Raw genomic sequence first — 16969 nt, 5'->3', positions numbered from 1 at the left:
TCACATGGGCTCAGAAACGGGGAGACCCCAGCCTTTTTAGATGATAGGGTTTTTTTTTTTTTCCTTTTTAGAGGTGATTTTTAAAAAAGATTTATTTCTGCTTTATGTATGTCTGTATACTGTGTATGCATGCAGTGCCTGTGAAGGCCAGAAGAGGGCTTCAGACACTCCTAGAACTGGAATAACAGGTGGTTGTAAGCCACAGTGTGGGTGCTGGGAACTGAACCCAGGTCCTCGGCAAGAGCAGCTAGTGGCTGTTGGTGATCTGGGTGGTCTGGTCTTTCCTCTCTCCTCTCCTCTCTTCTCCTTCTTTCCTTCTTTCCTTCTCTGCCTCTTCTCCCCCAATCCCCTCTTTTTGAGACAGGGTTTCTCTGTGTTGTCCTGGCTATCCTGGTCATGGAACTGACTTTATAAACCAGGCTGGCCTTGAACTCAGAGACCAGCCTGCCTCTGCCTCCCGAGTGTTAGGATTAGATGTAGGTTCGTAGCTACTAAATACATAATTTTGCCTCACTTCTTGGTATTACGTCCTTAGCATTTACATTCACGAGCTCCTGCTGAGTTTGTATTCTGCAGGCAGCTGTGCCATCTCGTGCCTCTCCACTCCCTCAGTGGTTTCTTTCCTCAACTCTAAAGAGTTTCCCCTCTGTTTTCATTAGGTATGTGTGTGTGTTGTGTGTGTGTGTGATACAACTAAATATATTTTTACAGATGAGAGAAAGCATGCGATATTTAAGATATTTTATCTTGTACTCTCATGTCCTAAGCATTTTGCCATTTTAAATAGCATGGCAGGGACACAACTCAGTGGTTGAGTTTCTTTGACAGACACATAACCTCGTGTTCCATCATCCCCAGCACTTCAAAGAAACAAAACAATGATGGGCTGTACCCCCATTCTGGACTGCTTCTGCCAGCACCCTCAGGCTTATTGTGCAAGGCATCATGGGAGGCTGGCAGACCCAATCCCTTTAATTGGAATGTGGATGTAAAGAACCTTAATCCAAAGCAGGCTCTAGTCGCTGTCAACTGACACTGAGCGACACTGGAACGCAGAAGAGTTTTGTCGCATCTTAGTGTGCTTTTAAGAACGCTGAATGAGAAATCCGAGACTTAACTTCACAGTACAGGGCGAGGTTAGGAGCAGCAGCCCAGCCAAGGGGACAGGGGTGGGTGGGTGGCTTGCCCAGCTGGCAGGTGTCACTAGGGAACAGGTGGGCCTTATCAGAGGGGCTGTGTCAGCTGATTGCCTGGGTCTGTGGGGAGCCCCACCTCCCCACCATGGAGGGACACATACAGGGGCTGCTGGAGACCCAAGCTGGTGTGAAGTGGGGACAACGTAAGCGCCATGGCCATTTCCTAGCTGCGTTAATTTCGGGAGTGCTTTGGGTTTCTGTGGGTTTGGCTGATGCCAGAGGCAATGTTTCTTCAACTGAGGGCGTGAGCTCATTCAAATCAAGCTTATTTTCTATTGTGCCTTCTGTCTGTGAGCTTTGAAACTCTCCTGTTGAGGGTCTGAAACTACAGTTAGGAGACAACCTGCTCCCAAGGTAGAGAAAGGGACAGAGAGGCTACATGCCAAGGGGATGTCTCTACCAGCCTACTGTTCCCATAGCACAGGCTAGACCTGCTTTCTGCCTGCCCATTTCTAGCTCTGGACACTTAAGATTGACAGTCATGCCAAGTGGGGCGCTGGTATGCTGGAGAGCATGGTGGTGGTGGTAGTGGTGGTGGTGGGGTGGTGGTATGCTGTGCCCACAGCCTGGGCTCTCTTTGTAGCCCCTGACCCCTGACCTTACATGGCCCTTTCCAGCCCTCGCAGGTGCGATGACGCAGCAGCCCCAGGAGGACTTTGAGAGGAGCGTGGAGGATGCCCAGGCCTGGATGAAGGTGATACAGGAGCAGCTTCAGGTCAATGACAACACGAAGGGGCCCCGAGCGGCCCTGGAGGCGAGGCTTCGAGAGACAGAGGTAGGCAGTGGCCTGGCTTTGCTGGTGCTGTGTCGTTGGCCAGTCCCTCCCAGCCACAGCTGAGGGACCAGCAAGTTGTTCACACTCTGACCTGTGTTCAGATGTCCTGGTCATGTTGTTTAAATATACATTCTGATCAGGTGGTCTGGAGCTGAGGCTGAAGTTCTGATGTTCCAGAAAGTTCCACAAGAGGAACCTGCTATTCGTTCATACTTTGGTTGCAAGGGACAGAGCCTGCATTCTGCCCCTTCCATTTCAGGGTGGGAATCTGTACATCTGGGTGGGTCCTCTAACCCTGCTGGCTCAGGCTTGGCTCTGCTCAGAACCCACTCCTTGAACTTCTGGATTGGTCCACTTCTTCCATCAGTGGGGAGGGTTAAAAGGCTCTGGTTCAAGGCGGAAGAGATGCATAAGGCTCTTACAGAGGGTTAGAATTCAGTTCCCAGCATTCATGTCTGCTAGCTCACAAGCACCTGTACCTCTAGTTGTTAGGAATCTCTTATCTTTAGGTCTCTACAGGCATTTGTGCTCATACACACCCATGCACACACACACACACACAATTAAAAATAAGATAGCTGGGTAGTGGTGGCACATGCCTTTAATTCCAGCCCTCAGGAGGCAGAGACAGGCAGATATCTGTGAGTTTGAGGCCAGCCTGATATAGTGAGTTTCAGGACAGCCAGGACTACACAGAGAAATCTTGTCTTGAAAAAACAGGCAAACCAACACGATTTATTTTAAAAGGTGGGGGGAATGTAGGAAAATGGCTCAGCAGTTAAGGATTACTGGCTGTTCTTTCAGAGGACCCAAGTTCTGTTCCCAGCACCCATGTTGGGAAGCTCACAACAGCCTGTGACTCCAGCTCTGGGGGATCTGACACTCTTCGGCTTCTGAGGACACACATGTAGCTGTTGGTTTGGTGACAGATGCATCCAGAGGTGTGCTTTGCCAGTCTCCCAGGTGGCTCTCAGTCCAGTCAAGTTGACAGATGAGATTAGCCATCCAAAGAGTCTTTTGTTTTCCTCTAAAACTCGCCATGGTTTTATGCTATGGAGCTAAGCTTTGTCTGGCGTTGGAAGTCCTTCATATCCATGACCTCTGTGCCCCCATTGTCACCCCTCACAAGTGACGTGTTCCTCCTTGATTTCCTGTCACTAAGCCTTAGCTCATCGACTGCATCTCCTCAGAATACCCATCAGCTTGCCATGAATGAGCATGTGAAATGAAAAGTAGCCAGTCTTTTCTGACTGCTACTAGCCACCTAGCTTCTGGGTGCCTCGATTCCTCGGGGGTACCACTGTCCCCCAGTGCTCCTCCTTAGCTGCCTGTCACCTGAAACCTTGCAGCTGTTGAGGAGTTGCAAGTGAGGAGGGCTCAGAGGGATGTAGGAGGAACTGTTGGCCAGGCTGGTGTCTGTGTGTACACATGTGTGTCTGTGTGTTTGTGAGTGTGTATGTATCTGTATGTTTGTATGTATATGTGTGTTCTGTGTATATGTATCCGTGTGTGTATATGCGTGCATGTCTGTGTGTTCACATGTGTGTCTGTGAGCATGTGTGTGTGAGTATATGTGAATATGTATGTGTGTTTGTTATATGTGCTTGTGTGCATGTGTGTTTATGTGTCTGTATGTTTGTGTGTGTGCTGTGTATGTATATATATATATATATATATCTGGTGTTTATGTGAGTGTGTGTATATCTGTCTCTCTGTGTGGGTCTGTGTGTATGTATCTGTGTGTTTATGTGATTGTATGTCTGTCTGCATGTGTGTGTCTCTGAGTGTATGTGTCTGTGTGTGCATGTGTGTGTCTGTGTATTTGTGTATATGTGCATATGTCTGTCTGTATATTTGTATGTATATGTCTCTATGTGTATGCCTGTGTCTATGTGTATGTATGTATGTGTCTGTGTATGCATGTATATGTCGTATATGTCTGTGTGTGTGTATATATATATATATATATATATATATATATATATATATATGTCTCTGTAGGTATGTATGTGTGTGAATGTAAGGGTCTGTGTACATGTATATATATGTGCATGTGTAAATCTGTCTGACTGTATGTTTGTATGTGTATATCACTGTGTGTATGTATGTGTATGCATGTGTGTACATGTGTGTGAATGTATGTGTATGTGTGTGAGAGTGTGTGTGTGTGTGTATGTGTTTATGCACTCAGCCCTGGAAGTGGGAAGAGGACCGCCTGCCCCATGGATGAACACTGGGATGGGGCCATACTGTGGTTACAGGCTCCCAGGCCGGGCTCACTTTGTCCACTCTCCAGTTCCAGGCTTATTGGTCCTAAGCTTGAGCCCCGTCCTCAGATTTCTCACCAGCTTCTAGACCTCTTCCTGATCAGGTCACCTTCGCATTGCTGGGGTCTGGCTTCCAGAGGCCAAGTGTGAGCATCCCTAGCTATGTCTTGTTTCTCCACTTTCACTCCTCCTCCTCCTGCTCCTCCTCCTCCTCCAATTGTGGGCACCATTCCTGTGGGCATCAATGCTGCCTCCTTCAAGAAGCCCTGTTGGAGCTGGGCGTGGTGGTGCACGCCTTTAATCCCAGAACTTGGGAGGCAGGGGCAGGCAGATTTCTGAGTTCAAGGCCAGCCTGGTCTACAGAGTGAGTTCCAGGACAGCCAGGGCTACAGAGAAACCCTGTCTCAAAAAAAAAAAAAAAAAAGCCCTCTTGGATTTTTCCCAGTTCTTTGAGCTCCCAGGTAGCTTTTTTGTAACAAGGTCTGTGATTCTTGCATCTGTAGCGCTCTCTCTCTCTCTCTCTCTCTCTCTCTCTCTCTCTTTCTCTCTCTCTCTGTCCTGCCTGTGAATCCCAGAACGGACCACACTGTCTGGCAACATGCCCAGCTAGTGGTCAGCTAGTGTTTGGCTGGGTTGAGGCAAAGCCCTTGACTAAGTCTTGTCATCTAATTGGCACCCCATTCTTGTCACCAGCTGCTTGGAACCAGCAGATTACGGCTTCTGCTCTTACCCCTCCCCTTGCCAGACTTCCCTGGGATCCCTGTTTGGTGGTAAGAGGACCTATGCTGGGTGGACAGAATGGAGCCCTCAGGCTTCCGCAGGGTAGGTGTGGCAGGAAGAAGGACCACCAACTCTTCCTCTCTGGGCCCTCTTTCTTTGCTGTGGTCTCAGCCTCTCCCCACCTCAGGGCACAGCAAATGGCTCTTCCTACCTAGTGAGGGGCAGGGGCAAGCCTGCAAGTTTGCCCGCTCAAGGAAGCGTCAATGTTACATGCTTGGGAAGAGCGGAAGGTGTCAGGTGCCTTCATGATCCCCTAAGTCCAGCCTGTGCCTCTCCTATCAGAGATGGATGGGCAAAGGCAAGATCACTGGGTAGGGAGGTTGACTTTGGGGAAGAGAACTTTGACCTTGCCACCTCAACGTCAGGGTGGGTCCCTTAAGGGTGTGGCCCGAGAGGTTGAATCTTACTTCTTCCCCAAGTTAAAGGGTCTCTTGGTTTGCCAAGGCTAGTGGGGTCCACTGGGACTCAGGGACCTAGGAGACTTCCTGGTCCTTTATTCTCTGGTTTCTGTAGGTCCTCAGCACTCTTAGCTGTAAAGTGAGTAGCAATATATCCACCTCACAGGTACGAGGACTGTGGACACTCCTTCATATATCTGGCCATGAGAGATGCTGTCTCTTAATTTTTTGTTATTAATCAGATCAAATCTCTGCCTGGCAGAAAATTCATATCCAGCCATGCTGCAAGACTCTGTTCCCGGTGTGGGGCAGCAACCTGCATGCTGGGTGCTCTTTCAGAATGGTGGTTCTCAGGCTGTGCTTTGTGAACCCACTGAGGAGTCGAATGACCCTCTCACAGGGTCGCCCGAGACCACCGAAAAACACGGATATTACATCACTGTTCATCACAGTAGCAAAATGACAGCTATGAAGTAGCAATGAAAATAATTTTATGGCTGGGCGGCGGGAGGGGGGTCACAGCCTTAGGAAGGTTGAGAACTACTGTTCTAGAACATTCCACAAATGGCTCTTGCATCTTCAGCCTACCTTGGAGGTATTGCTGCCTTCCTTGTTGCTGATTATTACTGAGTAGGACACAAGGGTTCTTGTCTGAGGCCCTGATGTAGCCACTGCCCAGAGAGGGTGGCTTGCCACATCCTGCCACCCCATAGAACAAACAGAGCCTCCTTTTTCTTGTAAGGATGCTCCCCACTCTCCAGTTGGCTTTGTCCCTTATAGAGACGGGGGCAAGGGGAGGGAACTCTTCTAAGTTTCACTCTTTATAGCGTGTGAGGAAAAGTCCCCAACAATGTCATGCCATCCTGGCTAGCTTTTATAATCTGGAGCCATGAAGATGGAGTGGGGACTATTTACACATGTAGGGGGAGGGTCTGACTACGCAACAGTTGACAAAGTGTTTACTTGCATGCTTTGTCAATATTCTGTTTAAAACAGAATATCTATTGGACACAGCAGGAATTGCTGTGTTGACACTGAAAAGGACTGCATAGAATAGCCCTGTGGTCTGCCTGAGGTCACACACTGTCAGAGAGGGTCACACTTGAATGTCAGGAGCCCCTCCTTCACCATTCTCTGAGAAGAAGCAGAGATACCTGGGCTTCCTGGGGTATGAAAACTGAAAACTGATCCTGAGGTTAGGTCAGGGGGCACTGCCAACAAGCCATGTAAGTAGGCAGTAATAAAAGAGAATAAAATAAGCTGGGCGGTGGTGGAACACGCCTTTAATCCCAGCACTTGGGAGGCAGAGGCAGGCAGATTTCTGAGATCGAGGCCAGCCTGGACTACAGAGTGAGTTCCAAGAAAAAGGAAAGAAGAGAGAGAGAGAGAGAATAAAATAAAGAGATTCTATTGTCTGTAATATATATATATATATATATATATATATATATATATATATATAGGACAGTTACTGTGGTCAGTGCAGTCAGGCCAGGTGACATGCTAACGTGGGGCTTACTGCAACCCTGGCGTTGGCTGTAACTATTACCTCCCTTCCTGTCACAGGTCCAGTGTAGTACAGAAGTCCTATGGCAAAGGTCACCCTAGAATGATCTTTTAGTCCATAAATACATCCAGTCACCTGACAGGAGGCCAAGCTTATGTCTGTCTCTGAATAATAACAATTAGTAGTGACAATAGCCAAGGCAAGGTGCCACTTGCTTGTCCTGGGAGAAGCTGAAGGCCAGGTGAGATAAAAGATGCAGAGCATCTATGAGTGGGCAGCTCCGAGAGGTGATGGGTACAGGGCTGATGAGGTGGATCGGGAGGGTAAAGGGCCTACTGTGTGTTCCAGTTTCCTTCCATGGCTATGATAACACACATAACCAAAAGCTACTGAGAGTGGAAAGGGATGATCACTTCCAAGTCACAATCTACCATTAAAGGAAGCTGAGGCAGGATCCCAAGACAAGAGCTTGAATAGCAGTCTTGGAAGAACATTTTGCTCTCTGCTTCTCTTTCTATCTCTCTTACAGCTCAGGCCCACTGCTTAGGGATTGGTGCCGCCCACAGTGAGCTGTGTCCTCCCTCATCAATGGACACTCAGGATAATTCTTCACAGGCATGGCTCCAGGCCAATCTGCTCTGGGAGATCTCTCAGTTGAGATTCCTTGGATGAGTCTAGGTTATATCAAATTGAGAGCTGAAGTTGTCATAAGCCTGACGGTGTAAATTTGATTCCCAGGGCCCATGGTAGGAGAGAACAGACTCCCAAAAGTTGTCCTCTGACCTTTACATGTGTACTGGGATACACATGCACCCACACTCGTCTACACACAACACACACATGCATGCACGCGCACGCACACACACACACAAATAATAAGTTTAAAGATAGAGATAAAGAGGGAAGAGGCTGGGAGAGACAGGCTAGGGACACATAGAATGGATGTAGGCAAGGCTCTAGGGTGTCCTTGAGTGAGTCACCTGTCAGGAATGGACTGTACAATTTCTGTCACCCACGGGAGCAAGACCTTGAAACAAGGGCAAAGCAAAGCCTTTGAACCCTGGCTAGGTGGGAACCACAAATGACCTCTGACAGCTGACTTGAGGGTGTCATGCCACTTCATGGCCACATACATGTTGACAACACACACACACAGTGATGTTTGCTACTTGCATGTGTTTTCTTCTGAGTAAAAGTTTGAGAGGTTGGCCTGCTCGTACCATGATACAGGATGAGAAAGGCACATGCCAGGAGAGAGCAAGCCTTGTCTGAGTTAGAGGCTGGGTGCAGCTCAGTTGTCAAGGACAGTAATGACCTCTAGAGCTCCCTCTCTTTCCAAAGCCTCCTCAGGAGCACATCACAAGGGTGCAGGGCCTTCGGCTGAGCTACAGCAACTGTAGCCTTGAAATCCAGCTCTCGGCGTGGGTCCATTGTCGGCGCCTGGTGGTGCCATGTCTGACCTTGGGAAACTGGCTGTTGTACCCACAGAAAATCTGCCAGCTGGAGTCTGAAGGATTCGTGAAGGTGGAACTGGTCCTGCGGGCGGCGGAGGCCCTCTTGGCAACTTGCCAGGAGGGCCAGAAACCTGAGATCCTGGCCCGGCTGAGGGATATCAAGTCTCAGTGGGAGGAGACGGTCACCTACATGACCCACTGCCACAGGTGGGGACAGTCAGGGGACTTCACTGCCACATCCTCAGATGCTAGTGACTCTCCTTGCCCATTGCCATACCTACCCTTGGGACCTCTGTCTAAGTGACTCTTTTCAGACTTAGGGGTCCTGGGAACAGCATGTCCTCTTTGGATTCAGGTTAGTGCCACTTTCTAACAACAGATAAGCATAATGGTGACAGAGTGGACACTGGAAACTCAGTTTGTTGCACCAGTAGTCCTAATAGGCTCCTGGATGTGTCCTCTTTGTAAAGGCAGACATAGGAAGGCCTGGCCCTGACCAGGGAGATGGCTCAGTGGATAAAGTGCTTGCTGTGTAAGTGTGAGGACCTGAGTTCAAATCCCCAGAGCTCTTGTAAATTTGAGCATGGCTATGCATGACAGAACAGAGCTTTCTGCCTTCCAAACCTTTCCATCCAACATTACAGACAAACATCTTGATGTCAGCTGCCAAGATAGAGCCATCTCCACACTAGAGAGGTGGAGCCTAAGGCAGGTGAAGGGACAGGGCTACCGTACCCTAAGAATTCACATGGGTCCTTCATCCCCCATCCCTACCTGGTGGCCACTAATTGGCCCACGGATAGTGTTTTGGTTTTTTTTTCCAGCCTAACATCAGGCAAAGTCCCAGGGGCAATCTTCTCCTAATTGCTTTCAGACAGCATATTCTAAGGTCCTGGGGCCACTGTGGGTAGAGTGAAGGATTTGTGTGCTAGTAGTGGAAGTTCAGAGCCAGAATCGGGGGTGCTGGTGGCTCAGAGCCACCTGGACTTAATCTCCCTAGCAGGAGGCTGAGGGTACACATGGAATCTGGGCTTGGCCTCATTTTGGGTGATTACTCACAGAACACGAGGTCTCATAGGAAGGAAGGAAAGTCTAGAATCTGGAGTGTGACTAGTACAGAGGAAGCATTATCCTGTCCCCAGAACAAAGCTCCTAGAGTCTGGGAGGGGTCAGTGACAGGAGCCAGCAGGCAGGCCTCTCAACCCCACCACCTCTGTCCATCCCACAGTCGCATCGAGTGGGTGTGGCTGCACTGGAGCGAGTACCTGCTGGCCCAGGATGAGTTTTACCGCTGGTTCCAGAAGATGGTGGTCGCACTGGAGCCCCCCGTGGAGCTGCAGCTGGGCCTGAAGGAGAAGCAATGGCAGCTGAGCCACGCCCAGGTGCTGCTGCACAACGTGGACAATCAGGCTGTGCTCCTGGACAGGCTGCTGGAGGAGGCGGGCTCCCTGTTCAGCAGGATCGGAGACCCCAGCGTGGATGAAGATGCCCAGAAGAGGATGAAGGCTGAGTACGATGCTGTGAAGGCCAGAGCCCAGGTCAGTGGCAGATGGCTCCATCACCCAAACACCTACCCACCCCATCTGCCTCTGCAGTCCTCTGCAGCTTGCTCACGGTCAGCCCTCTCGCCACTCACCTTCCACTCAACCTCCTGGCCTGTCTGCTCCTTTCCTGAAGGCATCAGCGAGCCTCCCTCTGCCCACCCCTCCCCTCAGTCTACACACAACCTCTCCAGTCCACCTGCTCATTCGTTCATCAGTCTAGCACTCCCCAGATAACTAGTCTATTTATCCTTAAACTGCTTAGCCGTCCACCCACCTGCCCACCTGTCTACTCACCCATTCAGACATCCTCTCAAGTGCTAATCATTTCCATCTGCTTTCTTGCCCGCCATCCACTCACCGTCTAACACCCATCTTCACCCTTGTCCGTGCAGCACCTGGTTACCCATCCACCAGCTTTCCACTCCTTACCCATAAGCCAGAGCTGCCCAGAGTTTCACACGCATGTGGATGCTTAACACATGTGTACAAACTGATGGACTGCACTGTTCTTGTTCCCGGCAGCTTCCCTTCATCCTCTATCCGCTCTCTCCTTCCCACCTCCCTGTTTTTCTTCCATCTTAGTTTCTCTCCTTTGTCCCTTAAGCCCATCTACTGCTGCTCTTTCCTTACCCCATCCTTCTGCAATTCCCCCCTCTCCCCCGTCTCATCCTGGGTGTGCTTTTGTGACGGTTCATTCAGTTACTGTGTTAAATGATTACTTTTTAGAAATTCTGATTTTCTTTATAGATCTTTAGTATGTCCACCCATTCCCTTCCTCTTAACACCAGATAGGAGAGACAAAAGAATAGAAGGGTAAAACGGGAGACATTATCATTAGACTACTTCCCGCTAACTAGGGGTATCTTGTTCCTTGGGGCAAGTTTGGTCTTTACTGTCAGAATATCTAATGGTTTCTTGTTGTTGATGTTGTTGTTGTTGTTCTCCTCCTCCTCCTCCTTTTCTTCCTCTTCTTCCTCCTTCTCCCCTCCCCCTTCCTCTCCCCCTCCTCCTTCTTTGTGCATGACTACTTAGAAACCTCAACCAACTATCCAATACCAACAACCCCTTAGCTCTCCAAACATCACACAATCGCAGAAACTATCTGCAGCTGGCAAAATCACTCCTCTGCTAGAGCACGAGGCAAATCACAGCCAGCTGCTGTGGACAATCTGAAGCAGCCTCATATCCCACTCCTGGGATTAAAACAAATGCACATTCCTATTTCTGAGTTGTTTTAAAGAAACCAACATTGTCACTACACATCATCACAGAGAGGGGATTTCGGGTTCCTGGTGGAGGCTGGGTTTTTGGTTAGCTGGGTGTATGGTCATGAGGCCTCCATGATGGGACCATCAAGATTGGTGGGGAGGAGCTAGCCTTTCTGGTATAGATGTCAGCTCAATCTCAACATGGAAGAAAGGTGTGGAGGCATGAGGGGACTGAGGTCTGCAGAAATGGATTGTTTTCACCTTCTAACTGCTGGCTGAAACCTGGGAACCCTTGATTTTTCTCTGTGGGTCTGGGACCCCAGAGGGACTGCTTAAGGAGGACTGGCCAGCTTTAAGAAGTGGCTTGACCCATGTGACATCACGCTCTTATGTGTGGTGTGTGTGTGTGTGTGTGTGTGTGTGCTCATGAAGCTGGAATTATAGGCAGTTGTGAGCTGCCTAACATGGGTGGTGGGAACCAAACTTGGATCCTTTGTAAGAGTAGCAAGCGCCGGGCCGTGGTGGCGCACGCCTTTAATCCCAGCACTCGGGAGGCAGAGGCAGGTGGATTTCTGAGTTCGAGGCCAGCCTGGTCTACAGAGTGAGTTCCAGGACAGCCAGGGCTATACAGAGAAACCCTGTCTCGAAAAACCAAAAAAAAAAAAAAAGAGTAGCAAGCACTCTGAACTACTGAGCTGCCTCTCCAAGCCCTCTCTCTCCTTCTACCATGTGCCTCGGTTGTCAGGTTTGGCAGCACAGGGACAGTTATCTGCTTAGCCACCTCTCCACCCCTCCCCCTGTGTGTGTTTTTATAGATGCCAGGCATGTGAGGCGGTGAAGCCTCTGATACAGGTGGGGACAGGTGCACCCCCTTTGGCTCCTGGGGCCACCCCTGAAGAAGCTTCTAGGCCCAGTGTGGAGGTTCTCTGTCCTCCCAAAGTATCAGAAGGAAAGCGCAGGCCAGCGGATGCCAGGATTGTCTTCCTTGTTTGATTTGAAACCATTGCTTCCGAGAGCAGCAAACAGCAACATCCGCCCTCTTCCACAGAAAAGGGCTGCCTGGCATCAGGCCATGGGTCCTAGACTTTCCGCAGCCCTTTGTTGGGGACATAAATCCAAGCCACCCTGTTAATTGCTTGGGTTTTGACATTGCTGACAACTCTGCCTGCTGCAGATGGTTTAATTGTTTAGTTTAATGAGAAGGCGGAGCCCTGGTCCACTCTTTCCCCTGTCATTCTCCCACTGGCTGGGCTCTGGCTTTGAAATGGTTGTTGTGCCTGGCACTCAGCTAATCTGGATTTCTGCCTGCTGCTGCTCCTTGCTAGCGCCTGGTCCTCATTGTGGGGATTTTTGTTTACTCTGGACTTTTCTGGGTGCCAGCACCTCATTATTCATACAGGCAGAGCTACCCACCATTCATTCCTGGAAGGAGTCCCCCCACCCCACCCCATCCCTGTCTACCCCCATCACCATCGCCATCAACATCAGGCTCAGCCTCTGAGGTTCCTGGCAAATCCACTGAGTCTCATCCAGGAGCCTTTCCTGGGGTTGGAGGGAACTGTGTGTACAAACCATACCACAGGAAGTGGGAACCACTGAAGGAATGGAAGAGGCCCCAACAACTTTCTGGAGGTGGAGGACTGATCTACAAAGCGGGTGGCCCCTGCCCAAGGTTCTACGTTGGGATGTAGCCAGTCCTTATCTTGAGATTCTCATCTCTTTCCCAAGTGACCTGGTCCTAAGCCTTGGCTATTTCATCTCTAAAATGGGGAGATTTTTCTTAGGCTTGCTGTTCCTGCAGAGGTTTAACGAGCTGGTATTGTGTAGTTTGGTGAACATTGTCTCAAAGGAGGGGAACCACGCACAGACCGATGGGGAAGGCTTCAGATCCCCTTGCCTGCCCTTCTCATCGGAGGGACTCAGCTTCCCACAGGGTCAGGCACTTCCTAGACATGGCCTGTTCCACAGGGAGGAGCTGAGGTCAGGACGCTTCAGCTGCTGCACTGCCTGGCCTCCCCTGTGGCTGCTTGGCATTGGGCTAAGAACAGGTTTTAAGTGTTTAAATGGGCAGGGAAATTTTCAAGCTTTAGGATCTGTAACGAGAGGTCTGATGGGAACGGGGCCGTTCTCCCCGTGCCATCTGGCTGCTTTTGTGACAGAATGCAAGTGGCTCCTGAATGGTCGAGTCATGGCAGTAGAAGCCACTGACAGGCAAAGCCAAAAGCATTTGGCTTGATAGAAACAGTTTGGGGTCTCTAGCTTCCGGATCTCCCCTCATCCCTATGTAGGGATGGAGAGTGTAGTCTTGCTGTCTGGATTTCAGTTTGGGCCCCATGAGAATCCTGGTTCTTCCTAGATCCAGCCACACCTTCTCAGGAAGGCGCGTTCTGTGAGCAATGGCTGATAACTTGGTTATGGCTTATGGATGCCGTAAACCACACACAAGCTACGCACTGGAAGAGTCCCCTGGTCCTTTTCCTCGACTTTCTCTGCAAACTCCCTTTGTCCTACCTTGCTCCTCTATTGGTATGCTATAAGCTCTGACCAAAGCGTCTCTTTTTCTGGGAGGAAAGTGTTCATTTGGCTTCTTCTTCCACATCAGTTTCCGAGGGAAGTCAGGGCAGGAAATGAAGCAGAGACTGCACAGACAGAAGCTGCTACCGTTTTTTTGTTTTGTTTTGTTTTGTTTTGTGTTTTGTTTTTTGTTTTTTGTTTTTTCTTTATGGCTTCCTCTCTAGTTCATACTCATCTGTCTTTCTTATACAGCCTAGAATCCCCACATCTCTGGCTGTCCTATCTTGGTGACTTCGGGCATGTCACTTCACTGCTCCGAGTCTCAGAGTCCTTGTCTGTCAAGTTGGGATAAAAATGAGAGACCCCTGTGGGGGGGTTTACAGAGTGTGCATGTAAGCTTCTTAGCGGTGCCCCAGCAGGGCGAGGGCAAGGGTGAGGGCCACGGCTCAGAGGGACGGTGGTGTGTGGTCTTTATCATTGTTCATGCTGTTCTTATACCCTATCAAGTGGCATTCCTTCAGACATAGCAGGAAAGAATGCCAGCTGTATGGTTGACCAGGCTAGGTGCTGGCTGTCATGTGTGGGACTTTAGCATCTGGTTCTGACTCCAGCATCCATACAGATTCCCTCACACTCCCTACCAAACTGGTTTTTATTCTGAGCCTAGCCTCAGGCATTGGGCTCCTAACCAGACTGGGGACCCTCATGGCAGGCATTTCTCCCTACAGCACAGGGTGGACCTCCTGGCCCAGGTGGCCCAGGACCATGAACAGTACCGGGAGGACGTGAATGAGTTCCAGCTGTGGCTGAAGGCGGTGGTGGAGAAGGTGCACAGCTGTCTGGGGCGGAACTGCAAGATGGCCACAGAACTTCGCCTTTCTACGCTGCAGGTACACCACTGGGACCCAGCAGGGACCCTGTGTCCCAGCTAGGTTGTCTTAGGGCTCTGCTGAGGGAGAACCTTCATATTGTCACAGTAGGAATAATATAGGTTGCCACACCAGACACAGACACCCGCAGCACAGACTCCTGAGAATCAGAGGATCGAGTACAAAACATTTGGGGTGACAGCTGACAGGTGGGACAGGTCGAAGCTGCAGGATCCCCAGTAGCCTGGTCTAGACCCATGTGTCTCAGATGTGGGTGCATGGCATGGCAGGAGAGGTTTTTATTCATTAAAAGTCTGAATGGGTGCTGCTTCTGCCTCCCGGATGATGGAGGTTAGGGATGTAGTGACAGACCCTTCAGTGGCCAGGGCAGCTATACAGTGGACACTCATCCCATTCAAGGTGAAGAGCTGTGGGTGGGCACCATGCTGTGGGCAGGAGAAGAGGGTTCAGGCCACCTTTCTCACCGCATGGCCTTGGGGGAGCGTCTAGACCCTGTACCTTGTGAGTGTATTCAAGGGTTTGGCACCAGATGTATACAAGGTAGGGGTGTGGTAAAGAAACTGCAGACATGACTGCTCTATGGTATGGTTAAGGGGAAGGTTTTTATTGAGAGAGAAAACAGTCAGAGGCATCTGGAAGAGTCCAGAACAGACAGAGAATGAACATGGCTAGCAGACCAGACATAGCCAGGGCTGTCTGCACGGGAGGGGAGAAGATCAGGTGATCAGGACTAGAGAACAGTGAGGATAGCCTGGCGCTCAGGAGGCTATGGTCCAGGTTGAGCATGTTTTTGGATATTTTCACTGCCTGTTGGAGTCTGGGGAATTGGAGTTTCCTTTGGATCAGACAGCAAGTTATCACCAGCAATTCAAGAGCCACTTTGCAGCTCTCCTTGGCATCTGTTAATTTAAATTTAAATCAACTTGCCTTTGAAGAAACTGATGACCGTTATTTAGAAAGAAAGCTTAGAGTCAGGTGGGAGTGTCCAGCCAGCAGCCCAACGCTTGGGAGTTTAAGGTATTGGAATGATTGAAACTTTGGGGCCAGTGTGGGAAAGATAAATATAAATGTTTATGTGTGTCTATAATCATATCCTGTCACAAAAAGGAAAGAAAAGAAGACTTGAATCACTGTTGTAAAGGGGGAAGCCAGCACTATTTGTAGTTAATATAAAAACATAAAAGCCAGGCTTTTATACCTGGGGTATTCTGAGGATCAAAAGTTTAAGGCTATCCTTAGCAATATATTGTGGCCAACCTGAGCTACATAAGCCGCCCACAACATTCTTTCCATACCTATACAGATGTAGCAAAAAAAAGATAGACATACATCGGAAGTCGAAGGAGGTATCTGCACAGAGTGGGGCTTGGTGCCCCTTGATTCTTGGTGGGTCCGTGGCACATACTGCTTATGGCTTCAAGCAGATTTGTTTTAAAGAAACAGATTCTAGACAGTGTTGAAGACTGAGACACACATTAACAGAGATGTTCTCCTACAAGCACTCAACGGCTTGGAAGAGACAGGAAGGGACATTCCCATCTCACAAGTCCATGTTACCTAGGGCAGATAGTCACCCTTGGGATGGTCCCCAGGTTTGCTTTGTGAGTGCAGCTAACCTTTGCTCTCCTGCTATCCCCCTGTTCCCCTCGCCAGGACATCGCCAAGGATTTCCCTAGGGGTGAGGAGTCCCTGAAAAGATTGGAGGAACAGGCTGTGGGTGTCATTCGAAACACCTCTCCCTTGGGTGCAGAGAAGATCTCAGGGGAGCTGGAGGAGATGCGGGGTGTCCTCGAGAAGCTGAGAGTCCTCTGGAAAGAGGAGGAAGGGAGGCTGTGGGGCCTGCTCCAGTCCAGGGGGGACTGTGAGCAGCAGATCCAACAGCTGGAGGCAGAACTGGAAGAGTTGAAGAAAAGCCTTCAGAGGCTGGCCCAGGAGGGCTTGGAGACCACGGTGAAGACAGCCACAGAGGATGAGCTGCTGGCCCAGTGGAGGCTGTTCTCGGTAAGTCCAGGGGTGTGCTGGGCCTTGGGTTGCTGGAGTTACTCTGTGGTGTAGAATCATAATCACAGAGAGGCCTTACACCTCTCTGGTATGCTTGATTCTTTGGCACCTGAGTTCCCTGAAAGGGCCAAATAGAAAGTTTGTGTTTCTTCCCATTTTCCAGAAGAAGAAACTGAGGCCTGAAATATTTTTTTCTCCTCTTGCAATCCCTAAAGGCACATAGTAAGTTGGTGACCAATTAAGACCCAAGGAACAAAAGACATCCAGGCATGGATTGAAACCCTTTCCTCCCTCAGCAGTGGGATAAAGATGGATGTTCTGGCCAGGGAGTAGTGAGGTTAGAGGTGGTGGAGAAATAGTAAGAAGAAAACACAGAACAGGACCTGAGGGGGTGGAGCAAGGACCCCCATTTAGAGAAAGCAGTGTGGGCTCCTA

At 49.8% G+C, this 16969-nt stretch overlaps 1 protein-coding gene across 4 annotated transcripts in view; it reads left to right on the top strand.

The window, feature by feature from the left end:
- The window catches only part of Syne3 (spectrin repeat containing nuclear envelope family member 3), an 84948-nt gene that overhangs the window by 33429 nt on the left and 34550 nt on the right, over positions 1 to 16969 (top strand). For 3 of the 4 annotated variants that reach the window (XM_021179379.3, XM_029484594.2, XM_021179380.3), the window contains exons 2-6: positions 1814 to 1971; positions 8412 to 8584; positions 9606 to 9915; positions 14372 to 14533; positions 16187 to 16534. In XM_021179379.3, the coding sequence (XP_021035038.1) occupies positions 1828 to 1971; positions 8412 to 8584; positions 9606 to 9915; positions 14372 to 14533; positions 16187 to 16534 (1137 nt within the window). In that variant the 5' untranslated portion in view covers positions 1814 to 1827. Of the gene's footprint in view, positions 1 to 1813; positions 1972 to 8411; positions 8585 to 9605; positions 9916 to 14371; positions 14534 to 16186; positions 16535 to 16969 lie in introns of those variants that run through there. The other variant, XM_021179381.3, reaches the window with a different exon arrangement.

Source organism: Mus caroli, unplaced genomic scaffold (genome assembly GCF_978045245.1).
Source record: "Mus caroli unplaced genomic scaffold, Mus_caroli_1 scaffold_14, whole genome shotgun sequence".
Taxonomy (NCBI): Eukaryota; Metazoa; Chordata; class Mammalia; order Rodentia; family Muridae; genus Mus; species Mus caroli.
Note: the sequence above shows the minus strand (reverse complement) of the source record. Positions and strands in the feature narration are given on the sequence as shown.